A 26,900-nucleotide genomic window follows, 5' to 3' on the forward strand; every position below is an offset into this window, starting at 1 on the left:
TTGGTAGCTCAAGTTTTTTCATCTGTAAAAAATAGAGAGCAACAGTATCAACCTCGCAAGGAGTAAATTAGGTAGGAGGTTGATGGCACTTCAAACGGTTCTTGCCACGGAGTAGACACTGGCTAGAAGTTTGCGTGTGTTTGGTTGTAGGGGTGGCAGCAACTTCAGGGACCTGCTAATCTTCAGGGACAGCCACTGTTCAGCTGCATCTTGAGATGGTGGGAGTGCTCAGGGAAGAGGCTAAGAATTAAAGGATCTTTTTTTAACAGAGATGAAATTCTGGAGGACACAGTGGAAAGGTCTGGTGATAAAGGAAGAGAGTGGAGTAGTCAGGAATGAAATGACAGTGCCCCATGGGGATAACGAGTCCACGGCAGACGCCCAGTAGCGCCTGCAATGGGGCAGAGCATCAGAAATGCCTGAATGGGTCAGAGGCAGGGACCGTTGTCCTTCAAGATCATTCCTTTATTCTGATCTAGTCTTCTCTCATTCCCTTAGACAGCCATCCTGCTGAAACCCTGCACTCACCTGCCAACCCTCCCTGCTAAGCCGGTGACCATCTCTCTGCAGGAGGAACCAGGTGTGCGGGCAGCACCTGGAAACTCCCTAACCGTTTTGCTGCTTCTGCAGAAACCCATCTCCTGGGCACGCCCTCACCTCCACTCCTCAGGTCCCTGTGCACAACATACCCTCCCCAAAGCTAACTATTCCCCGTGTCCTGGGCCAATTACCTCACTCTGAGGCAACTGTCATCATCAACTAATTACACTTCTCTTCAGTATCTTCGACATTCCGCCTCATCTCGCTCTACCTCATGCCTACAAAAACAAGGCTAGTTCTCTTTCTTCCTGAAAAAAATAAATAAATCCAACAATCCCTTAACCTTACCTTCTCTCTCCTCCCCTTCTTGTCTCATTCAACCTTTCTGAAAAATCTTTTATCCTTACTTCCGCGCTTTCCCAGCCTTCCTCCACCCGAACAAAGCCACATTCGGCACTGCCTCCACTGCTGCACTTCTTTGCTGTACCCCCACCCAGAGTGGGCACTGTTCTTTAAAGATGAGCAGTGGCTTTCAAATTACCACCTCCAGTAGATATTTTTTTGTCCTCGCCTTCTGAGTCCTGTTGAGTACACTCTCATTTGCTTATGCTGAACAGGACTTGGGAGGAAGGCCTCATAAGCAAGTAAGTGGTTAGGTATGCCTCATTTAACATAACAGATAACCTCCTGAAATAGCTATCCATTCTTCAGGCTTAGTACACGGACCTTTATGTGTAATGAATTAGGGAAGCTTGCTATTTAAAGGAACCCTGGGGTGAATTCCCTTCTTGTAATAAGCATTAGTACTCCCCGATGTATATGATTGGTTTCTTCCTATTTCAGGCTTCTTTAGAGGGGCACACCTACTCTCAGCCTCACCTCTATAATTACCTTCCTGGTTGTTTACGCATAGGAATCTGGGTTACTGGTGAAATCAAGGGCATCTATACTCCGTAACTGAGACAATTAATGTAAGTGAAGAGCTCAACATCGCTCCCAGCACATGGTGGATGTCGAGTGACTGCTAGCTATTTATTTGTAATCACTGAGAACAGAAAGAAAAAGGAAAAAAGAAAGAAAGAAACAAGGAGAGTGAATAAAAGGGTGGAACTTCCCTATATCTTAAAGCCAAAATGTTTTTAAAAAGTGTCTGGGATGCCGCTTCACACCACTAGGATGATTATAAAAGAAAAATAAAAGGAGAATAACCAGTGTTGGCAAGTCTGGGGAGAAACTGGAATCCTTGGACATTACTGGTGAGAATGTTAAATGGTGCAGCCACTGTGGAAAAGTTTGGTGGGTCTTCAAAAAAATTAAACAAGAATTACCATATGATCCAGCAATTCCATTCCTTGAAATATAGCCAAGATAACTGAAAGCCAGTGTTCAAACAAAAACTTGTACAATACATGTTCAAGCAGCATTATTTATAATAGTTGGGCTGGAGGAAAGGAGGAATAGCGATTGCTTAATGGGTATGGGGTTTTTAGGAAGTGATGAAAATGTTCTGAAATTACATAGTAGTGCCGATTACAATACACTGTGGAGACTACCCAGGGGGCATCCCTTCCCTCCCCTCCCTCTGCCTCCCCACCCCAATGCTGAAACAAAACAAAACATGTAAATGTATTCACAGCCACTGACTTATACTTTTAAATGGTGACTTTTACCTCAGTATTTTTTTAAAAGATATGATGAAGGAAGATGTCAGAGAGGAGAAAAGATGCTATTTTGCTGGCTTTGAAGTTGGAAGGAGGGGCCATAAGCCAAGAAATGTAGGCGGCCTGTGGGAACTGATAAAGCCAAGGAACAAATTCTCCCCTAGAGCCTCCAGAAGAAGTGCAGCCCTACCTGCACCTTGACGTGAACCCACTGAGACTGATTTGAACTTTAGATTCCAGAACTATAAGATAATAAATTTCTGTTGCTTAAGTCACTTTTTTTCCATGTCGCTTTTTAAATAAAAGTCATTTGGCCATCTGCTTTTTCCATCCCTCCCCCTTCTCTATCTATCTCTCTTCCCTTCCCACAGCCATAGCTTGGTTGGAACAAGTTGGCCCCAGGCACTGAGGATGGCTCCATGGCCTTGCTTCAGGCACTAAAATAGCTCAGTTGCCAAGCAACAGAGCAATGGCCCCAGATGGGCAAAGCATCGCCTTGTAGGGGGCTTGCTGGGTGGATCCTGGTTGGGGTGCATGCGGGAGAGTCTGTCTCTCTTCCTCCCAGCTTCTCACTTAAGAAAAATTTTAAAAAATAAGGTACTTGGTGTGAGGGAGTGGGTAGGACACAGATGAAACAACATTGGCCATTAACTGATAAATGCTGAGAGTGGGTGATGAATACATGAGCGTTCACAGCACTGAATCTCTCTACTTTGGTATTAACTAACATTTTCCATAATGAAAAAGTGTTTCTTTTAACTATATATTTATGTGTTGGGACCTACAAATACCCTGTTTGCAAAGCATTACAATAACCCATTAAATATTTCAAGGCTTAATCTTAAAATATTTACATTTTTATAGCACTTGATCCTTTGGTAACGCACTTTCACATGTATTTCACACTTGTTTATAAGAAAGTACTTTACAATCTGTGAAACAGAAGCAAAGGTCCTGAAGATTGTCACTGAAAGACTCCTACTTCTGGGTGGGAAATCTGGATCAAGACTTTTTTGCCTGACCTGTGGTGGGACAGTGGATAAAGCATTAAACTGGAACGCTGAGGTCACTGGTTCAAAACATTGGGCTTGCCTGGTCAAGGCACACATGAGAAGCAACTATGAGTTGATGCTTCCTGTTCCCTCCACTTACAAGATTTCTTTCTTTTTTAGAAATTAAATTTAATGGGGTAACATGGATCACAGGTTTCAGGTGAACATCTCCATAGCATCTGAACTGTTGACTGCATTGTGTACCCATTACCCAAAGTCAAATCATTTTCCATCACCATATATCTATCTTTACTTCCCTCCCTCTGGTAACCACTTCACTTTATCTATGTCCATGAGTCTCAGTTTTATGTCACACCTATGTAGGATATATATTTGTCCCTCCTTATCCCCCACTCCCCATAACCACTTCACTATTATCTGGACAAAAATTTCAACTGCTCAATCTTGAAACGTTCAACTTCCTTTTGTTAGCATTTAAATCAGTTCTTCTATGAAATTCAACCGATATTTAGTGTACTCCTCTACACGACAGAAAACTATTTTTTCTATTCTTATCAAACTAAAAGAATATTGATCCCAAGCAAAAATAACAAATAAATAAAGATGAAAAGCCTTGTTCCCATAAAGAACAATCACCAAGCCTGGTTTAATTCAAAGTACTCAAAGTTCAACCAAAGTTCAGCCAATGTCTCACAACTTATTAACTTATCCACAGAGTAAGCTAAAGGCATGTATATTCAACAGTACAAAAAAGGGGGAGCCAACCAGAAAATGAAGTTAGAGATTTTCCTGGTCATTTCATAGTGAGAAAAACAGTTGTTGCATTACAAATTTCTTCTAATTCACTCCTGAGTTTCCACTGCCCCAAACAAAACTGGGTGCATAATATATACACATACATCCTTCCAGCAAAGCTTCCTTTGTAAGAACTGAAGCAAGCATTAAACTTCCAACTGAAATTAGACACAATAGAGTTTAGTAAATGTATGTGCTTCATCTCCAAAATCTCTGTGCCCACAGAATGATCACATCTACCTGCTGGGTAACTGTTGTGCCCCAGCAAATGAAGCCTTGTAAAATCAACTTCCAAGCCAAAAACTAAAATAAAATAAATTTTAAGGCCCTGGCCGGTTGGCTCAGCGGTAGAGTGTCGGCCTGGCGTGCGGGGGACCCAGGTTCAATTCCCGGCCAGGGCACATAGGAGAAGCGCCCATTTGCTTCTCCACCCCCCCCCCTTCCTCTCTGTCTCTCTCTTCCCCTCCCGCAGCCAAGGCTCCATTGGAGCAAAGATGGCCCGGGCGCTGGGGATGGCTCCTTGGCCTATGCCCCAGGCGCTAGAGTGGCTCTGGTCGCGGCAGAGTGACGCCCCGGAGGGGCAGAGCATCGCCCCCTGGTGGGCAGAGCCTCGCCCCTGGTGGGCGTGCCGGGTGGATCCCGGTCGGGCGCATGCGGGAGTCTGTCTGACTGTCTCTCCCCGTTTCCAGCTTCAGAAAAATACCAAAATAATAATAATAATAATAATAATAAAATAAAATAAAATTTTTTTTAAAAAAGACATGTTACAATGAAGACTCTCTGGTGGCCCCTACTATTGGATAATAAAGACGCACAAAGTGAGTTGCAATGACGAACACACACAGCCAGCATTTTAAGGTGGCGTTTTAAGAACATACGATCATTTCCTTCTGCTTTTAAAATTGCAGGGGAACGTTGCAATATAAAAAGAGAAACATCTGTTGCAACACCAAAATATATACTGGGAACAAGACAGAGTTTGTTAAAGAGACAAAGCAGAAAAGATTGAGTTGAGGGAAAGTCAATCGGTATCAACCATCTTGTGATCCTACTCAGGCAAAGGAAAGGTAGGCTTAAGAAGGAACGGGTTGGGTTTCTCCAGTCGAGTCCCAGAAGCTGCCAAGTTCAGAGCATGGAGGCCAGAAACGAGGGCAGGCCTCAGGACAGCCAATAGGGAGAGGCAAACGGAAGAGCCCTGGTGCCTTCCCAGACTGTCGACACCCTCACATGACTCCACGGGAGCCCAGGCCAGTGGGAACCTCATCTCCCTGCTACTGACATAAGCAACAGAATCCAAAAGCTCGGGAATTCTCACACATTTTTTATCATAATTGACTTAAGTTAGAAAAACAAAAACCAGAAACTCACCACCATTCCCCCTAATTTTCCAACTGATTCAAAAGGTTCTAAAGTTCACCTTGAAAAAATAAAATGTGCAAATAGCTAGAAAAGCTCTGAAAACAAGGTATACTGGATGATGGGAGACCTGTCAACCAGATGCTGAAATGTTCTGTAAAATCACAATAATTCAGATAGTGTAGGAGGGGTACCAGACTAGAGATCAATGAACCCAAAGGTTCAGAAACAGCCCAAGAATACACAAGTCTAATGAATGATAGTGAAAGCACAAAGTATGACAAAGTATGACAAAGGTGACTGGGTATGTAACGCACCATGTGAGAAAAGTAAGGTCCTCCCATCTCAAATCAAAATAAATTCTACATTTACATATTAAAATAAACACAAAAGTAATAGAAGAAAATACGGAAATATATTTTTAAACATCCTAGGTTACAAAAAGGTTTCACAGACAGAAACTGTAAAGATTAACTTGGCTGAGAGGGAAGGGATGTTATTTTTTATGGAGTCAAGTCTAAAGCAGATGGCCTGACCAGGCGGTGGTGCAGTGGATAGAGCGTCGGACTGGGATGCAGAGGACCCAGGTTCGAGACCCCAAGGTCACCAGCTTGAGGGCGGGCTCATCTGGTTTGAGCAAAACTCACCAGCTTGGACCCAAGGTCACTGGCTCCAGCAGGGGTTACTTGGTCTGCTGAAGGCCCACGGTCAAGGCACATATGAGAAATCAATCAATGAACAACTAAGGTGTCGCAATGAAAAACTGATGATTGATGCTTCTCATCTCTCTCCATTCCTGTCTGTTTGTCCCTATCTATCCTGACTCTCTCTCTGTCTCTGTAATAAAAATAAAGGCCCTGGCCGGTTGGCTCAGCGGTACAGCGTCAGCCTGGCGTGCGGGGGACCCAAGTTCGATTCCCGGCCAAGGCACATAGGAGAAGCGCCCGTTTGCTTCTCCACCCCCCTCCTCCTTCCTCTCTGTCTCTCTCTTCCCCTCCTGCAGCCGGGGCTCCATTGGAGCGGGGATGGCCAGGGCGCTGGGGATGGCTCCTTGGCCTCTGCCCCAGGTGCTGGAGTGGCTCTGGTCTCGACAGAGCGATGCCCCGGAGGGGCAGAGCATCGCCCCCTGGTGGGCAGAGCATCGCCCCTGGTGGGCGTGCCGGGTGGATCCCGGTCGGGCGCATGCGGGAGTCTGTCTGACTGTCTCTCCCTGTTTCCAGCTTCAGAAAAATACCAAAATAAAATAAAATAAAATAAAATAAAATAAAATAAAGTCTGAGAAGTCTAAGGCAGATGACAACTGAAGAAAAAATAGATATTCCAGCTGTGTTCATTTCCTTTGTAGATATGGAGTTTCCACAACCAATAAGGAAAAAATAGAAAAATAAAGAGGCATTCATAAAAAAAAAAAAAACGCCAGTGTCAAAAAACTCATAGAAAGATATTCGGCCTCACTAGTTAAATAAATAAAAACTTACTGCACAAAATTAACTCAAAATGTGTAAGACCTGGCCCTGGCCGATTGCTCAGTGGATAGAGCGTCAGCCTGGTACATGGACATCCCAGGTTCGATTACCAGTCAGGGCACACAGGAGAAGCGACCATCTGCTTCTCTCCCCAAACCGTTTCTCCTCTTCTCTCTCTTCCCCTCCCATCGCCAGTGGCTTGATTGGTTTGAGTGTGGCCTTGGGTGCTGAGGATAACTCAACTGGTCCAAGTGCATCTGCCTTAGGTGCTAAAAATAGCCGGTACTGGAGCATCGGCTTCAGACGAGGTTACCGGGTGGATTCCGGTTGGGGCACATGTGGGAGTCTGTCTCATTATCTCCTCTCCGCTCACTTAAAAAAATGTATGAGACCTAAATGTAAGAGCTAGAACTATAAAAATCTTAGACAGCATAGGTATAAATCTTTGTGGGCTTGGACCAGTTAATGGTTTCTAAGATGTGACACCAAAAGCATAAGCAGCCAAAGGATAAAACAGATAAATTGGACTTCGTTGAAATTTAAAACCTTTTGTACCTCAAAGGACACTATCAGGAAAGTAAGGAGACAACCCAATGAATGGGAGAAAATATTTTGCAAATCATATTATCTGACTAGGGACTTGTGTTTAGATTTAAAGAACTACTACAAACTCAATTATAAAAGAATCCAATTTTTAAATGAGCAAAGGATCTGAAAATTTTTCCAAGGAAGACAACAAATGTCCCAAAAGCACATAAAAAATGTTCATTAACTGTCAGGGAAATGCAAAATCCCAACCACAATGAGGTCCCACTCCCCACCCACTAGGATGGCTACAACCAGAGCCAGGTAATAACGAATGCTGACGAAGACGTGGAGAAACTGGAACCCTCACACGCTGCTGGCTGGCGGAAATGCAAACGATGCAGCCGCTTTCGAAATAGTCTGGCAGTTTCTCCCAAGGTTAAATGTAGAGTTACATAAGCTTTAGCAATTATACCCCGAGGTATACACCCAAGAAAACAAAAGGTTGCACACAAGTGTTCATAGCAGTATTACTCATTAAAGCAAAAAAGTGGAAACTCAAATGTCCATCAAAGGTGAGTGGTTAGGCAAAATGTGATATATCCACACATTGAAATAATATTCAACAAAAAGAAATGTGCAGTTCTGATACATGCTGCTGCATGAATGAAGCTTAAAAACATTATGCTAAGTGAAAAAAACCCAGTCACAGAAGACTACATAGTGTATGATTCCGCTTACATGAAATGCGCAGAATGAGCAATTCTATCGAGGTAGAAAGCAGACTAGTGGCTGCCAGGGACTAAGGAAGACAGAGGCAAGAGAAAGGCAAGAGGTGGGAGGTTTCTTCTGGGGGTGATAAAAGGGTTCCAAAATTGATTTGCACTGATAGCCACACAACTTATGAATACTCTAAAAGCCCCTGACTTGTGCATTTTAAATGGGTGAAATGTATGGTATAGGAATTACATCTCAATAAAACTACTTAAAAATAAATGAAAATTTAAATAACCATATTGCCTTTTTAGTCAGATCTCCATCTGACAATAAACTCTCCAGGGGTAGGAGTCCCTTGCTTGTCTTATAACCCTTCACCTTCCCAAGGGTACATACACATATGTACCCTTAAGAGGCATTCATAAAAAAAACGCCAGTGTCAAAAAACTCATAGAAAGATATTCGGCCTCACTAGTTAAATAAATAAAAACTTACTGAACAAAAATAAACTCAAAATGTGTAAGACCTGGCCCTGGCCTATTGCTCAGTGGATAGAGCGTCGGCCTGGTATATGGACATCCCAGGTTCGATTACCGGTCAGGGCACTCAGGAGAAGCGACCATCTGCTTTTATTTGATGTCATATCTTATCTGGCCTTCTAAAAAGACTACTAACACAAAGGTGAGTCTTAATAATTGGCAGACACCTCCAGGCAAAGTTGCTGTCAAATGAATTTCAGTGGGAAAAAAATGTTTTTGCTTCTAGTTTACTTCCCGGTTTAAGTCAGAGATGCTCTCCTGTATTAAATCTCTTTCTGGCCCAGAAAGGCACTGAGAATTTATGAAGAAATTTAAGTCTCCATCCACTTGCTTCTCACATACCTTCCTAATTCACTGCTTCTACCCAGACCATAGGAAACAACACCTACAGAGACCAACATTCTGGAGACTACCCTTTTCTTTCAGCTCTGGCTTCAGAGCCTGCCCATGAGCGAGCGTTACTGCTTTCCACCAGCAGGTGCTGCTAGCTGACCTTTGATAGCTAAGCACCAAGCCTGAAATACACCATCTGCCAGCAGGGGGAGCACAACACCCCAGCACAGAGGGTGGGCTACGTATAAAAGAGGGACTTGGTTCCGAAGAGTACAGTGTGGGAAGGGGGGAGAAAAGAAGTGGATAAACCTGGCAACCACAACCTCAAGTCAAGTGATCAAGGTAACATCAGTCATCACAAATATTGTTGGTAGAATGGACCCTTGACAAGAGGCAATGAAAATGGCAGTTTACCTCTGTGCTTTTCCTCCCCAAAATGCTTTACCCCACTCAAATCATGAGGATAACATCAGATAAATCTCAGCCAAGGGACATTTTGCAAAATTCCTGATCAGCACACCTCAGAATTCTCACAGTCATCAAAAACAAGGAAAGCCTGAGACACCGTCACAGCCATGAAGGGTCTTAAGGAGACGGATGACTAAATGTAACGCAGTCAGTACCCTGGAAGGGGTCCTGGAACACAGAAAGGGCCGTAGATAAAAACAGAGGAAACGGGGATAAAGGACTAGGAGGCAGTAACAACGTACCATTACTAGTTCACTCACTGTGCCACACGTGCCACACTAAAGTGTGACTAAGCTAAACTGAGTGTGAGGTGGAGAACTCACTGCTACCATTGCAATCATCCTGGAATTCTAAAACTGTTCTAAAATAAAAAGTCTAGTGTAAAAAATTCACTAGCTGCCAATTTTGCCAAATTAAGATTTATATTTTTTTAAAGATTCTATTTTAAGGAATAGTTGCAATGATTTCAAAGCTACAATTTCTTCTTCGGACACATTTTCAAGTGATTAGAAGACAGAAAAGCTAGACTTGATGCTTGAAGAACAGAGGGATGCATGATGGAGGTGGGGGGAGAGGAGAGGGCCCTGAGAAAGAACAGAGTCCCAGCCAAGTTCCATCACTCCCATGACAGCACCAGCAACACGGCCGCTTTCGCCTTGAAAACCAAGATAACCACTAGAGAGTCCCCAGTTCAGCACCTTCCGCCCACGTGTAAACAAGAAGCGTTAGAAGATGCAGGGGCAACAGGAACACTGGTAGTGCTAAGAAGTTGTTCAGCCAAGGTTATAACTGAAAGATAAAGCCCGCTGAAGAGGTGTATGACCCAAATTGCCCGAAAGCCACCAAAGCCCCAAGAAACATCTGGCATATAAATAGTTATTGTTTCTACTAAAAAGGGGGGGGGGGGCTGGCCAGTTGGCTCAGTGGTAGAGCGTTGGCCTGGCGTGCAGGAGTCCCGAGTTCAATTCCCAGCCAGGGCACACAGGAGAAGCGCCCATCTGCTTCTCCACCCCTCCCCCTCTCTTTCCTCTCTGTCTCTCTCTCTTCCCCTCCCGCAGCCAAGGCTCCATTGGAGCAAAGATGGCCCGGGCACTGGGGATGGCTCTATGGTCTCTGCCTCAGGCGCTAGAATGGCCCTGGCTGCAACAGAGCAACGCCATAGATGGGCAGAGCATCGCCCCCTGGTGGGCATGCCGGGTGGATCCCAGTCAGGCGCATGCGGGAGTCTGTCTGACTGCCTCCCCGTTTCCAGCTTCAGAAAAATACAAAAAAAGGGGGGGGGTAGGGGGGGGATAGTCATAAAAGTAGTCAATGTGTATGTTGATTTTAGGTAGTCTTTTCCATTTTATTTGCTCTGGTTCTGTTTAGAAATGGGCAGATATAATAGATAAATATTATGCGGCTTAAATAAATAGAAGTAAGGTGGCTTTTGGGTTTGTTTTTTAAGTGAAAAACTGGTTGAGTGGATTGTGTGCTAGATTCCTGCTCCCTGAATTACCCACGTCTAAAGGAAGCCCTGCCAACTGTAATCTGAGGCTTCACCCTTACCTGGTGGCAGCTGTCCAAACCTCAATAACAAAATGTAGGAAGGGGAAACAGTGTTTAAAGAGGCAGAAAATGAGAATTGGAACTCTCCATACTTCAAAAAATTATCATAATGGAAGTGAAAACCTACCCGGCCCACTCAAGAAACCATAAGCAAATCAGAAACCAGAAACCAAAAAGCAAAACACATTATGCATGATCCATAAACATCTGACGGGTGAATCTGGTCTACAAAGTAAGGCAGAGTTGCCTGCCATTTCAGGGGCGAGAGCTGAGTGAACAGCCTCAGGAAAGAGGCCGCAGGGAAAGGGCGTAACAAGCTATAATGAAGTAGTACCTACGGGAATGAGATGAGTGGGCTGAGATTCTTCCAGTTTGTTCCTCAGCCAGTCAAAATCCTGGTATCTTCGACGGACAGAATATTCTGGCAGGTCAAACTCCACCCGAGTACTCTGCAAAGAAGAAAAACGGAACAAAATAAGCATAAGGAATAGCAGTCTATCTTGGCTGAAGGGGAGGAAAAAAGCTCTGTGAATAACTAGACTGGGCAAGAATACACTTTCCTTCCATCAAACACACCGGCCAAAGGGCTGGGATTACCAACACAGAATGACGGGGCTGGGCCACAGGCCCAGTGAAAAATTCAAGGATCTAGAATGAAAATGCCAACTTTTAAAATATATGTATATTTCTACCCTCAGGAAATCGAACTCAACTATCCCTCAGAATTGTGTTTGCAGACACTAGATCAGGGTCCCCAAACTTTTTACACAGGGGGCCAGTTCACTGTCCCTCAGACCGTTGGAGGGCCACCACATATAGTGCTCCTCTCACTGACCACCAATGAAAGAGGTGCCCCTTCCGGAAGTGTGGCAGGGCCGGATAAATGGCCTCAGGGGGCTGCATGCGGCCCGCGGACAGGCCGCAGTTTGGGGACGCCTGCGCTAGATTCATCTCCTCCAAGCTTAACTTTGAAAATTTCTTTTAGCAGAATGATCATGCTACTGCGGTTATTGCTACTGAATCCGAAACTGGGATTCTGTTCAAAGGAGTTTTGTCTCCTCCACCTGCTGAATAAGCTGACCAGTTCTACCAAAGGCAGGGGAAAAACAAACAAACAAAAAGTAGAAACAACAGACCACCTGCTCATTTAGGAGCCAGATTAGATGATAATAGACAAGGTTTTGCCTCATCTGCCATACACTGGCCAGAACCATCACCTTGAAATTGTATTGTATTGTGGATGATTAAAAAAAAAATCTATAGAGAAAATACCAAAATATCATTGTGTCGTCCCCCTTCCTGAATTTGCTTTCTGAATTATGATTGCAGCACTTTGATAATGAAAATCAATGTTAGGCCCTGGCAGGTTGGCTCAGTGGTAGAGCGTCAGCCTGGCGTGCAGGAGTCCCAGGTTCGATTCCCGGCCAGGGCACACAGGAGAAGCGCCCATCTGCTTCTTCACCCCTCCCACCCCCTTCCTCTCTGTCTCTCTCTTCCCCTCCCACAGCTGAGGCTCCATTGGAGCAAGATTGGTCCGGGCGCTGAGGAAGGCTCTGTGGCCTCTGCCTCAGGCACTAGAGTGGCTCTGGTCACAACAAAGCGACGCCCCAGATGGGCAGAGCATCACCCCCTGGTGGGCGTGCTGGGTGGATCCCGGTCGGGCGCATGCGGGAGTCTGTCTGACTGCCTCCCTGTTTCTGGCTTTGGAAAAATACAAAATAAATAAATAAATAAATAAATAAGAAAACCAATGTTAGAGAAAATTAAATAAATTAACAGAATAACAAGATGTTTACACATTAATTTGCCCAAACTAAATCTGTATCTCAGATAAATAATTTTTCCCTATGGAGGTACCAACTTTATGACAGCCACATTTCTCAGAAATTAAAGTATGAAATTAAAATGGTTCAGCTACATTTTGTAAATTTACATTTTAAAGCTAAAAAGTCAGCTTTAACTCACAACACCAAGAATATCTTTAAAGCCTGACCGGGCAGTAGCACAGTGGATACAGTGTCAGACTGGGATGCGGAGGACCCAGGTCCGAGACCCCGAGGTCGCCAGCTTGAGCACGGGCTCATCTGGTTTGAGCAAAAGCTCACCAGCTTGGATACAAGGTCGCTGGCTTGAGCAAGGGGTCACTTGGTCTGCTGTAGCCCCCCCCCTCCCCCCCGTCAAGGCACATATGAGAAAGCAATCAATGAACAACTAAGGTGCCACAATGAAAAACTGATGATTGATGCTTCTCATCTCTCTTCATTCCTGTCTGTCTGTCCCTATCTATCCCTCTCTCTGACTCTTAATCTGTCTCTGGGAAAAAAATAAATAAATAAAAAAGCTTTAAAAAAAAAAAAAGAATATCTTTAAAACACACAAACAAGAGTCATCCATCAAAGAAAAAGCTGTTCAAGGCTTTGGCATTGAAAATTATGATTTTATCCTCCTCAAAAGCTGTGCTCATACAGTCTGGGCAAAGTCATACGGTTAAAGGACTCAGTCTTGCCTGACCCCCAGCTAACTCTTTCTGCATCTTTTCCCCTAAGGAGTCCCATGCACTAACTTATGCCCATGAAACACAAGCTTCCCCTGTGATGGGGGGTAGGAGTGGGAAGATGTGGGGAAATTCTCTCAACGTAGGTTTTTGTGATCTGAACTGGAAGACTATTGGAAGCCTATTGGAAGACTCCCCAAAGGAACTAGCACTGTAGAGTTGGAGGGGGAAAAAGAATACTTAAATCCAAAGAACAAATCACTGCTGATGAATTTTCAGGCATAAGGATCATGGAAATATTGACAGCAGGTAGCCTGAAGCACCCCGTGCCTGAGTAGTCCTAACTGAGTTGCCCCTAACTGGATCCTGAGACACCAATAAGGCTCCTGCAGCCTTAGTTTCCTCAACGGTGAGAACAGTGTTGAAAAGGATCTTCTTTGAGACCCCACAGAGCCGCCCTCAGGCGCCATCTGAGGACTTGCCAATGATTAAGGACCCATGAAAGGCAGATTTTGAAACGCAACAAATATATGCAATTCACTGTCATTGTAAACAGAACTGATGGCGGCCCTGCTTTTCGCCTTCCTAATGTTACATGGTATGAACTGATCCCTTCTCTTCGTTATGCTTTTGCAAATCCACTTCATAAATTATAGTTTATGTAACATTTCTACTCTAACTTTTTTTTTTTCTTTACAGAGACAGAGAGTCAGAGAGAGGGATAGACAGGGACAGACACACAGAAACGGAGAGATGAGAAGCATCAATCATTAGTTTTTCGTTGCACATTGCGACACCTTAGTTGTTCACTGATTGCTTTTTCATAAGTGCCTTGACTGTGGGCCTTCAGCAGACTGAGTAACCCCTCGCTCAAGCCAGCGACCTTGGGTCCAAGCTGGTGAGCTTTTGCTCAAACCAGATGAGCCCGCGCTCAAGATGGCGACCTCAGGGTCTCGAACCTGGGTTCTCGGCATCCCAGTCCAACACTCTATCCACTGCGCCACCGCCTGGTCAGGCTCTACTTTAACTTTGAAGTCAATATTTGGTAACTACAAAAAGCAATATGATAAAAGACGTTTTATTTCTACTGTAACCAATTTTACTTTTGGGGAACTGCTCTCCCCCTCTTATTCAGGTTGAACATACTTATTTTAAAACATCAGAAAAAATAAAGAAATAAAAAAGAAAAGATTGGCCATACTCCCTCTAAATCAAGAAAAATATAATTAGTATTACAGTGTATACTTTTTCTACAATATTCATTCATTCACTCATTTTCTATATCTCTTTAACACATCTTGGACATATTTTTATTTCAATTCTGATCTATATAATAATTTTTAATACCTATACAGCATGCCACCAAATAGATATATTATAATTAAACCAAATCCCCATGGAAGTTGTTTCCAGTGTTTCATTCAATAAACAATACTACAGTATATGTCACTAGGCATCTGTTTGATAATTCTCTTAAATTCTTTAAGACAGAATTGCTGGATAAAAGAGTGTATATATTTTTAATTGACAAATTGCTTCCAGAAAAATACCAATTTATATTCTTACCACATATTCTCAACACTTTGATGGACTTATAACTAAAAAATATGTTATCTCTGTTATACTTCTGTTTCTTTAATGGCTATTAGGATTAAACATCCTTTCAAATATTTGTTGGTTATAATTTTTCTTCTTTTATGAGACGTATTTTTAAAAATTATAAGTCAAGTCTTTTTCACTTGTAAAAGCTCTTTATAGCCATTTTTATCACAATTTTTTCTATTTAGAAAATTAAATTTAACAGAGTGACACTGATCAACAAGAGTACATAGATACTGGGTAAACATCTCCACATCATTTGGATAGTCGATTGTGTTGTATACCCATCACCCAAAATCAAACCATCCTCCATCACCCTATATTTGTCCCTCTTTATACGCTTCCCGCAACCCTCTCCCCCATCACAATTTTTGAATGGTGTTTCTGATACAGAATTTTTAAATCCATTCATTATTTGCCCTTATGGTGGCTACCTTTTTTTTTTTTTTTTTTTTTTTTTTTTTTAGTAGAGAGGGAGAGGGATAGACAGGGACAGACAGGAAAGGAGACAAGAAGCATCAATTCTTCACTGAGGCACCTTAGTTGTTCATTGATTGCTTTCTCATATGTACCTTGACTGTGGGGCTACCGCAGAGCGAGGTACATATGAGAAAGCGTACATATGGCGTGACCCCTTGCTCACGCCAGTGACTTTGGGCTCAAGCCTGTGATCTTGGGCTTCAAGCCAGCAAGCAACCTCTGGGCTCAAGCCAGCAATCATGGGGTCATGTCTATGATCCCATGCTCAAGCCAGCAACCCCTGCACTCAAGCTGAGCCCGTGCTCCAGCCAGATGAGTCTGCACTCCACTCAAGCCAGTGACCCTAGGGTTTCAAACCTGGGTCCTCAGCATCTATCCACTGCACCACTGCCTGGTCAGGCTATGGTGGTTACTTTTAGTGTCATCCAGAAGGTGGTCCCCATTGCAAACTATTAAAAATATTCACCTGTATTTTCTCATTCATTTACAGCTTTTATATTTATGTCTTTAATTACTGCTATTCTACTTCTAGGAAACAATCATTAGATAACTTTTCAACAGAAATATATGTATAATGGCAGAGATATACATATAATGATGTTTGCTACAGATTATTTAAAATAAAATAGGGCGAAAAAAATCAAAGCATCCTAAATGTCCAAAATAAAGGTCAAGGAAATTATAGCATATTTATTTCATGGTTACCCATAATCATTCTGTAACACATTTTTAATGACAGAAATGCTTCAGTATATAGTTTTGAGAAAACAGCAGGATACAAACTTAATTGTATATAAATTATGATTTCATTGGTGTTAAAATTTGGATATAAATAGAAGAAAAATCTAGACCTGATAATGACAACTCTCCTCTTTATAGTCATCCTTATTTCCAAGTTTTCTACTACCCTCATACAACACTTTTATAATCACACACACACAATTGCTCATCTTTTAACAGCTCCTTTGAAGACAACGGGGATTTAACATGCAGTGGAACTTGTTTGATGCTTTGGAAAGCAATAAGGTAAAAAATAATCACCCTAATACAGAAGGATGTTCACACTCTCTGACCCAATATTTATTTTACTTATTTTTACCACAATTTGTTCTAGAAAAGATACAGTGATATGTAAAATACGATCAAATGACATAAATTAGAAGTAGGAGGAAGATACAGAGAAAGCCGGCACAGAGAAATGTGAAGCCAGGAACGAGGCTAGCAAACACTCACCAAACAATTCTGTGCACTGGCTGAAACTGGGCCACAGACATTACCGTGTTCCTGGATGGAAACCCAGTCTGGTATAAGACAGTACTCATAAAACATGCAAGCCAATAAAACTCCAGCTGGGAGTTCATAGTAAAGTTTTCCTCTGTGAGATTCAGGGTCTGACTAATAAAGGAAAATAAGGTCATGTTTATCTCTATTTCTAATATCTGTGGTAAACAAAGCATAAAAAAGAAAAAAAGCATACAACCATAACTCCTAGTCAAAGACAGCCACTACACGGTTCTGTTTTATTTCCATACTGTGTTCCACAATCTAAAAGGCCCCACAAAGATCACAAGGCCACAGGTTCACATCTAAAGTCAGATGAATCAATGTGTAACCGCACACAAGCGTGCAATGAAGAATGCTAATTTTCACCTTTGTTCCATGTGAACATCTTCTGGGTGATCGCTAAGCATCTCTGCCAGTTTTTTTTTTTCAAGTTCAACACTTTTTTTTTTTTTTACAGAGACGGAGGGAGAGTCAGAGAGAGGGATAGATAGGGTCAGACAGGAACGGAGAGAGATGAGAAGCATCAATCATCAGTTTTTCATTGTGACACCTTAGTTGTTCATTGATTGCTTTCTCATATGTGCCTTGACAGCGGGCCTTCAGCAGACCGAGTAAACCCTTGCTCGAGCCAGCGACCTTGGGTCCAAGCTGGCGAGCTTTGCTCAAACCAGATGAGCCCGCACTCAAGCTGGCGATTTCAGGGTCTCGAACCTGGTTCCTCCATGTCCCAGTCTGACGCTCTATCCACTGCGCCACCGCCTGGTCAGGCTCAAGTTCAACACTTTTTAAGACCAGCACAGAACCAGAGCAGGAAACACCGTGAAAGAAAAGAAACTTGAACCCTAAAGAAGGGAATTAAGAAGGGAAGTCTGTCGATGTGCATAAAGAGAAGTAATCAATCACCCAGGAGGGTACCCTGTCCTCTGAGCCTCACGCTACCATGAAAGGACTCTTCTTCCCCAGAGTTAATGTGTCCAATGCTATGGTTTGGAGCCATTCCAAAGAACTTCCACTCAATCCAAAATATACAAACAACACAGGGTGATTTGGTCTTTGTCAGAAATGCCATCTTGCCCTGGCCGATAGGTCTGTGGGTTAGAGCATCATCCTGCAACACAGAAGTTGCCAGTTCGATCCCCGGTCAGGTACATACAGGAACAGATTTGAAACTCCTGTCTCTCTCTCGCTCTCTCACTTCCTCTCTCTAAAATCAATAAAACAAACATTAAAAAAAGATGAAGAAGAGAAATGCCATTTCTCCTGGCCATGGCTGAATCTTAAGAAGGCAGAGTGACTGTCCTCTCCAAAATGGACCGCTTCCTTCATCAAATACCGTATTAGCCAGCTGACCACATTCTGCTTCAAAATCCCACAGCCCTACGAACAGGATAACTGATCAGGCTTCTGGCCTCTCCCCCCACACTCCTCTGTCTTCTTGTCTCCTGACCAGAGCTGTCGCTTATTTCCTTCTCCCCAGATATTTCCACCGAGTTCTCCGGAATAACCATTTCATAATTAGAAATGTGAAATAAGTAAATCAGAAAAAACTAAGAACTATATGAATCCATACATAGATGGGACATAAAAATGAGACTCAGAGACATGGACAAGAATGTGATGGTAACGGGGGGGGGGGGGGTTGAGGGGGAGGGGCGAGGAAGGAGAGAGGGGGTTGGGGGAGGGGAGGGGTACAAAGAAAACCAGATAGAAGGTGACGGAAGACAATCTGACTTTGGGTGATGGGTATGCAACATAATCAAATGTCAAAATAATCTGGAGATGTTTTCTCTGAACATATGTACCCTGATTTATCAATGTCACTGCATTAAAATTAATAAAAATAAGATTTTAAAAAAGGAAATGAAGTCCTTCAGCTCCTCAACCTATTCAGATTCTGAGGGCTGGCTCTCCCCCAAGAACAGCGCCGCCTGCTGCCCCATCAAGTGGGAAGCAGCTCGTTTTATCTGGTTTTGCAAACCTCATTTCCCAGACTGGGAGTTGCTGCTGACAGCCGGCCCCCTCACCCCACGCTGCCCCATACCGCCCCCTCACCCCACACTGCCCCATACCACCCCCTCCCTGGCCCTGTGCAAACCCTCTGAGGCCCATGTCATCAGGATACATCCATCTCCCTCCCTCCTCATGCCGCCATCTGCTGACAGCGCTGTTGTTCCTCTGGATCTCTGAGAGCACCTGACACTCGGGCTTCCTTTCCAAAGCCCTTCCATGATCAGGGTCCACTCAAGAGCCAGGAGGTTCGCACACACAGCACCCATCACTAAGCCCAAAATGTCTCCTGCAAAATATCTCAACATGATAAAGGCCATATATGATAAACCATCAGCTAACATCATATTAAATGGCACTAAACTGAAGGCTTTCCCCCTTAAATCAGGAACAAGACAGGGTTGTCCACTCTCTCCACTCTTATTTAATGTGGTACTAGAGGTTCTAGCCAGAGCAATCAGACAAGACAAAGAAATAAAAGGCATCCATATCGGAAAAGAAGTAAAGGTATCACTTTTTGCAGATGATATGATCCTATACATCAAAAACCCCAAAGAATCCACAAAAAGACTTCTAGAAACAATAAGCCAATACAGTAAGGTCACAAGATACAAAATTAACATACAGAAGTCAATAGCCTTTCTATATGCCAACAATGAAACAATTGAGAACGAACTCAAAAGAATAATCCCCTTCACAATTGCAACAAAAAAAATAAAATACTTAGGAATAAACATAACAAAGAATGTAAAGGACTTATATAATGAAAACTATAAACCATTGTTAAGGGAAATCGAAAAAGATATAATGAGATGGAAGAATATACCTTGTTCTTGGCTAGGAAGAATAAATATAATCAAGATGGCTATATTACCCAAAGCAATATACAAATTTAATGCAATTCCCATCAAACTTCCAATGATGTTTTTTAAAGAAATAGAGCAAAAAATCATCAGATTTATATGGAACTATAAAAAACCCCGAATAGCCAAAGCAATCCTAAAGAAAAAGAATGAAGCTGGGGGCATTACAATACCTGACTTCAAACTATATTATAGGGCCACGATAATCAAAACAGCATGGTATTGGCAGAAAAATAGACACTCAGACCAATGGAACAGAATAGAAAGTCCAGAAATAAAACCACATATATATAGTCAAATAATTTTTGATAAAGGGGCCAACAACACACAATGGAGAAAAGAAAGCTTCTTCAATAAATGGTGCTGGGAAAACTGGAAAGCCACATGCAAAAAAATGAAACCGGACTACAGTTTGTCCCCCTGTACAAAAATTAACTCAAAATGGATCAAAGATCTAAACATAAGACCTGAAACAATTAAGTACATAGAAGAAGACATAGGTACTCAACTCATGGACCTGGGTTTTAAAGAGCATTTTATGAATTTGACTCCACAGGCAAGAGAAGTGAAGGCAAAAATTAATGAATGGGACTACATCAGACTAAGAAGTTTTTGCTCAGCAAGAGAAACTGATAACAAAATAAACAGAAAGCCAACTAAATGGGAAATGATATTTTCAAACAACAGCTCAGATAAGGGCCTAATATTCAAAATATACAAAGAACTCATAAAACTCAACAACAAACAAACAAACAATCCAATAAAAAAATGGGAAGAGGATATGAATAGACACTTCTCCCAGGAAGAAATACAAATGGCCAACAGATATATGAAAAGATGCTCATCTTCTTTAGCTATTAGAGAAATGCAAATCAAAACGGCAATGAGATACCACCTCACACCTGTTCGATTAGCTATTATTAGCAAGACAGGTAATAGAAAAGGTTGGAGAGGCTGTGGAGAAAAAGGAACCCTCATACACTGTTGGTGGGAATGTAAAGTAGTACAACCATTATGGAAGAAAGTATGGTGGTTCCTCAAAAAACTGAAAATAGAACTACCTTATGACCCAGCAATCCCTCTACTGGGTATATATCCCAAAAACTCAGAAACATTGATACGTAAAGACACATGCAGCCCCATGTTTATTGCAGCATTGTTCACAGTGGCCAGGACATGGAAACAACCAAAAAGCCCATCAATAGATGACTGGATAAAGAAGATGTGGCACATATACACTATGGAATACTACTCAGCCATAAGAAATGATGACATCGGAACATTTACAGCAAAATGGTGGGATCTTGATAACATGATACGAAGCAAAATAAGTAAATCAGAAAAAAACAGGAACTGCATTATTCCATACGTAGGTGGGACATAAAAGTGAAACTAAGAGACATTGATAAGAGTGTGGTGGTTACAGGGGGGAGGGGGGAAAGGGAGAGGGAAAGGGGGTGGGGAGGGGCACAAAGAAAACAAGATAGAAGGTGACAGAGGACAATCTGACTTTGGGTGGTGGGTATGCAACATAATGTTAGGACAAGATAACCTGGACTTGTTATCTTTGAATATATGTATCCTGATTTATTGATGTCACCCCATTAAAAAACTAAAATTATTAAAAAAAAAAAAAAGAAAAAAAAAAGACAAAGAAAAAAAAAATGTCTCCTGCCCACAGCCTCTCCACGAACTGTCATCACACAGAAATGGACACAGCCCTCTCTAACCAGCACCACCTCTATTTCAGATGGCCATTTCCCAACATCCCCTTTTCCAGACTCTTGGGACCTACAGATCCTTGATATTCTCTCCATTCCTGTTTTTACTTCCTTCCTTAACCAGCCTCAATTCCATGAGCCATCACTCCAACCTCTGACTTGACAATATGCCCCTTCCTCACTGTTCATCACACAACCCCAGCAAAAATGACAGCGCGTCCACACCACCGAGTACTACTGTCTTAGATGACAGCATGAAAGCATGCTCATTGGCATTTACTAGCATGGAGAGATATTCGTAACATGCTAAGTTAGTTGACAGCATGCAAAGTGCTAATTTTTGTAAGTGAATAGAGATAAATCATTCATAAAGTTTTAAGTGATTATTTCTGGCTAGAGCTTATAGATCTTTTATTTCAATGTTTTAGCTTACTTGTGTTTTTCAATTTCTCTACAGTAAGCACATATTACTTATGTAAATTTAAAGGTTTTCTATTGCAAACAAGTATAGCACATGCTAAGTGCTCAATAAGTAGTTATTATGATGATGCTACTTTACAGAAGCCTGCAGCAAAAACTGCCAGTTCAACCTGCCCTTTCGAAAAGGCCTCTCCACCACCGGAGAAGAAATGACTTAGATTTGCTTCACCTTCTTTGGCTGTGTGCTGTAGGCACATTTCAGCTCAGGCAAAAGCAACTCCGTACTTTGTCCAGCTTTGGTCATCAAGAACCTGAATTAGGACTGGGAGTCAAAGCTCAAAGTATCAGAAAAGGATATGTACGATCTTGTCCTCTGACCATTAACTTTGCTTGAGAACCGCAGCAGAAAGTGGGGGTCCCGGGACAAGATCAGGTGTTTGGGCCCTGGCTGGTTGGCTCAGTGGTGGAGCGTTGGTCTGGCGTGCAGGAATCCCGGGTTTGATTCCCGGCCAGGGCACACAGGAGAAGCAGCCATCTGCTTCTCCACCCCTCCCTCTCTCCTTCCTCTCTGTCTCTATCTTCCTCTCCTGCAGCCAAGGCTCCACTGGAGCAAAGTTGGCCTGGGCACTGAGGATGGCTCTGTGGCCTCTGCCTCAGGCGCTAGAGTGGCTCTGGTCGCAACAAAGCAACACCCCGGATGAGCAGAGCATCGCCCCCTGGTGGGCATGCCAGGTGGATCCCAATCAGGCACATGCGGCAGTCTGTCTGACTGCCTCCCCATTTCTGGCTTTGGAAAAATACAAAAAAAAAAAAAAAAAGATCAAGTGTTTGGGACCCTGTGTTCCTGTGTGCCCTCTGTCTCTCTCACCCCTACACTTCTCTTCATACCCTTGAACACAACATTCAGAAGGAAGGCTCCAAATGCATCAATAATAGGTAAAAATTTTGTAACAAGTTCAGCTGGAGGTGTTAACATCACACGCAGCCAAGTGTTAATGTGGGATTGAAACATGGAAAAGGTTATCCTAAAACAAGATCTGAAACACAGGAAATCAAACAGCCTCAAGAAAAATAACAGAAATAAATAAGAACACAAAGGGGAAGGGGAAGGGGAAGGGGAACGGGAAGGGGAAGGGGAAGGGGAAGGGGAAGGGGAAGGGGAAGGGGAAGGGGAAGGGGAAGGGGAAGGGGAAGGGGAAGGGGAGGGGAAAGGGAAGGGGGAAAGGGAAGGGGGAAGGAGAAGGGGAAGGAGGAAGACGAAGGGGAAAGGGGAAGGGGAAGGGGAAGGGGAAGGGGAAGAAGGAAGGGGAAGGGGAAGGGGAAGGGAGGAAGGGAAGGAGGGAGGGAGGGAAGGGGAAGGGGAAGGGAAAGGGGAAGGAGAAGGGGAAGGAGGAAGGGGAAAAGGAAGGGGAAGGGGAAGGGAGGGAAAGAGGGAAGGAGGGAGGGAAGGAGGGAGGGAAAGAGAAGAAGCATGGGAAAGAGTGATGAGTTGTAGCATGTGCCTCAGCCTGTGAATTAGGGGACAGAAGTCCTGAAACATAAGCATTTTTGGAGGTAAACGGCAGGGCAGAGTAGGGTGGGGAAACATCAAGGGAGGCAGCACGCTGTGCCAGCAAGGTAGTCACCTTGTCACTGAGCTATTTAGAGCACAAATTCAAGAAAAACAGGTTTTAGGCCCTGGCCGGTTGGCTCAGCGGTAGAGCGTCGGCCTAGCGTGCGGAGGACCCGGGTTCGATTCCGGCCAGGGCACACAGGAGAAGCGCCCATTTGCTTCTCCACCCCTCCGCCGCGCTTTCCTCTCTGTCTCTCTTCTCCCCTCCTGCAGCCGAGGCTCCATTGGAGCAAAGATGGCCCGGGCGCTGGGGATGGCTCTGTGGCCTCTGCCTCAGGCGCTAGAGTGGCTCTGGTCGCAACATGGCGACGCCCAGGATGGGCAGAGCATCGCCCCCTGGTGGGCAGAGCGTCGCCCCTGGTGGGCGTGCCGGGTGGATCCCGGTCGGGCGCATGCGGGAGTCTGTCTGACTGTCTCTCCCTGTTTCCAGCTTCAGAAAAATGAAAAAAAAAAAAGAAAAAGAAAAACAGGTTTTACATTTCACGGACTGCAGGGTAAAAACTAAGTTGACCCTAGGGGGAAAAATCAGTAACTGGAAATAGTTCATAGGAATATTGTATTTCCCCATGTATAAGACTCATCATTTTTCAAAAAATTTGGGGTCTGAAAACTGAGTGCATCTTATACAGTGGTTGTAGATTTTTTTACTTGCATTTCCCGCTTTTTCACGCTTGCTTTTGTGCTCAGTTGAACACAGTGATTCATCATCAGACACAGATGAGGACAAGCTAATGGATGGGAGTTTTGACAGTGATGAGGAGTTGTATCAATTTTATGATGAATAAAACTTGAGTTCAATAACTTTATGTAATACTTTTTTTTTTCCAAATTTCAGGCCTCAAAATTAAGGTGCGTCTTATAAATGGGGAATACGGTATATGTATTACCCTAAGACCTCTGAGGAGATAATCCATATCTAAGCGCCTCGCCCAATGCCTGGGAAAGAGCAGGGACTCGGCAGCAATGCGGCGGGAAGACTGTGTGCGTGCACGTGCGGATGACAAATCGTCCTCTGTGAACCGGGTGAAAAGGACCAGGCAATGACATCTTAGTGGCACAGAGCAGAAAGCCAATACATATCAGTGTCCATCCTTCTGTCCTTCCTTCTCCCCCCACCATCAAGTCAACTTATCCCATATTATAGAATCACGGTCTCATCACAGAGATTTACGTTAATACAATGATTCATAAATTTCAAGTGGAATGTAGTATTAATATGTTCAACAGTATCATGACAGAAAATAAGTGACAGCACAGTTGACCCCTGAACATCACAGGGGTTAGGGAAGCTGACCCCCTACACATGTAACTCATGACCCCCCAAACACTTAACTACTAATAGCCTACTGTTGACCAATAACATGAACAGTCGATTAGAACATATTTTATATGTTATGTATATTATGTACTGTATTCTTACAATAAGGTAAGCTAGAGAAAAGAAAATGTTATTACAAAAATTATAAGAGAATATTCATATGCTATGCAGTATTAATGGAAAAATCCACATGTAGGCGGACCCATGCAGTTCAAACTCATGTTCCAGAGTCAATTACATAAGGATTAAAAGTTTATTTTGAAAGACTGTAGTTACAATTTCTCCTTTACTTCAAGATTTAAAAATACTTACATATAATCCTTTATAATTTGAATGCATTCACTCTCTCAAAAGCCACACTCACAAGTGTTAATAAAGGGTGTTGGGAAAATAAATTTGTAAAATGTGATTTTTACGCTCATTTTGTTAAAAATGGCACTGCTCATGTGAATGGTGCTGCCAGGTGATACTGCTAATTACCTTCCTGCTTGGGAAAGGGCTTTGTTATGCTAATGTGTGCTGGAGGAGGAGTTTTTGCACCAAAAAGTTTGTGAAGAAGGGGGAGCAGGCCAGAGGCCATGTTTTAGCAGAGTGAGAGCAGAGAGCAGCCAAGATGGCAGGGTGCTGAAGGAGAAGCCAGTCTGTGCACAGTCTGTGCAGAAAGAAGGAGATGGGGAACTAGAGGTGACTGAGCTAGTGGGGACCTTTGATTCTAGAAAAACCCAGATGTGTCAGTAGCTTTGAGAGCACTGAATGAGTGGGTTTTAGAGCCTTCTGTGTTTGTGTTTACTCACCGGCTGGTTGCAAAGCTAGAATAAAAAGTATGGCCCACCAGTTTTCGACTCTGCTTTTCTCTATCATCTGTCTGAATCTAAGGGGAGCCTGCATGTGCATGGCCATGATGGTGGCCGCGGCCCCTGGCCGTAGAAAAGGGAACAGAGTTGTACAAAAGGAGAGAGAGAGAGAAAAGGCAAAGACCCTGGGGGTAGGACCCCTCTCCAAGACCATTCAACACGGGCATAATATAATAAAGGGACCTACTTTGGTGGTGATCCTATACGTGATATACGTCTCCATTGTACAGACATGCTTCTTGGGATCATCAACCGTGACAAAGAGATCTCTGGTCTCACCATCAATGTCATCGTCAAGCTGAAGTCTGTTGAGCAGGGAAGAGGAAGAAGCTGGACTTGAGGTGCCTGCTGGAGTACCACCGTTGGGCAAAATGAGATCCTGAAAGAAAAAAAGAATCATTTAAATTAAATGAAAACATATACCTAGAGAATATTAGCAAAAGTAGCTAGTTTAGTCCAGTGGTTGGCAAACTCACTAGTCAACAGAGCCAAATATCAACAGTACGATTGAAATTTTTTTTGAGAGCCAAATTTTTTAAACTTAAACTATATAGGTAGGTACATTCCTTATCGAGGTAGTGCCTGCACGTGGTATTTTGTGGAAGAGCCACACTCAAGGGGCCCAAGAGCCCCATGTGGCTCGCAGACCGCAGTTTGCCGAACACTGGTTTAGTCAAACCAAGAAACATTTCTAGCCCTGGCCAGTTGGCTCAGTGGTAGAGCATCGGCCTGGCATGCAGAGGTCCCGGGTTTGATTCCCGGCCAGGGCACACAGAAGAAGCGCCCATCTGCTTCTCCACCCCTCCCTCTCTCCTTCCTCTCTGTCTCTCTCTTCCCCTCCCGCAGCCAAGGCTCCATTGGAGCAAAGATGGCCCGGGCGCTGGGGATGGCTCCTTGGCCTCTGCCCCAGGCGCTACAGTGGCTCTGGTTGCGACAGAGCGACGCCCCGGAGGGGCAGAGCATCGCCCCCTGCTGGGCGTGCCTGGTGGATCCTGGTCGGGCGCATGCGGGAGTCTGTCTCTCCCAGTTTCCAGCTATTTAAAAATAAATAAATAAATAAATAAATAAAAGAAACATTTCTAAATACAAAAACAACTTTCAAAGAATCTGAGCCTATTCTCACATAAGGTTTCTTAGTGAAACAAGACCTTTTAATTTTTTTCTCATAACTGCCCTGACTGGGGATCTGACCAGTGACCTCTGGGTCAAGCCAGCAACCTTGGGCTCAAGCTGGAGACCTTGGGATCATGTCAAAGACCCCTTATTCAAGGAGAGATCCCACACTCA

At 43.5% G+C, this 26,900-nt stretch overlaps 1 protein-coding gene across 1 annotated transcript in view; it reads right to left on the minus strand.

Annotated features, from left to right (window-relative positions):
• SNX30 (sorting nexin family member 30) overlaps positions 1-26,900 on the minus strand; it is a 112,820-nt gene that overhangs the window by 42,988 nt on the left and 42,932 nt on the right. The window contains exons 2-3 of the mRNA XM_066256491.1: positions 25,801-25,992; positions 11,300-11,410 (exon numbers count right to left, since the gene is read on the minus strand). Of these exons, the coding sequence (XP_066112588.1) occupies positions 11,300-11,410; positions 25,801-25,992 (303 nt within the window). The remainder of the gene's footprint in view (positions 1-11,299; positions 11,411-25,800; positions 25,993-26,900) is intronic.

The sequence above is a fragment of the Saccopteryx bilineata genome, chromosome 2, assembly GCF_036850765.1.
Source record: "Saccopteryx bilineata isolate mSacBil1 chromosome 2, mSacBil1_pri_phased_curated, whole genome shotgun sequence".
NCBI lineage: Eukaryota > Metazoa > Chordata > Mammalia > Chiroptera > Emballonuridae > Saccopteryx > Saccopteryx bilineata.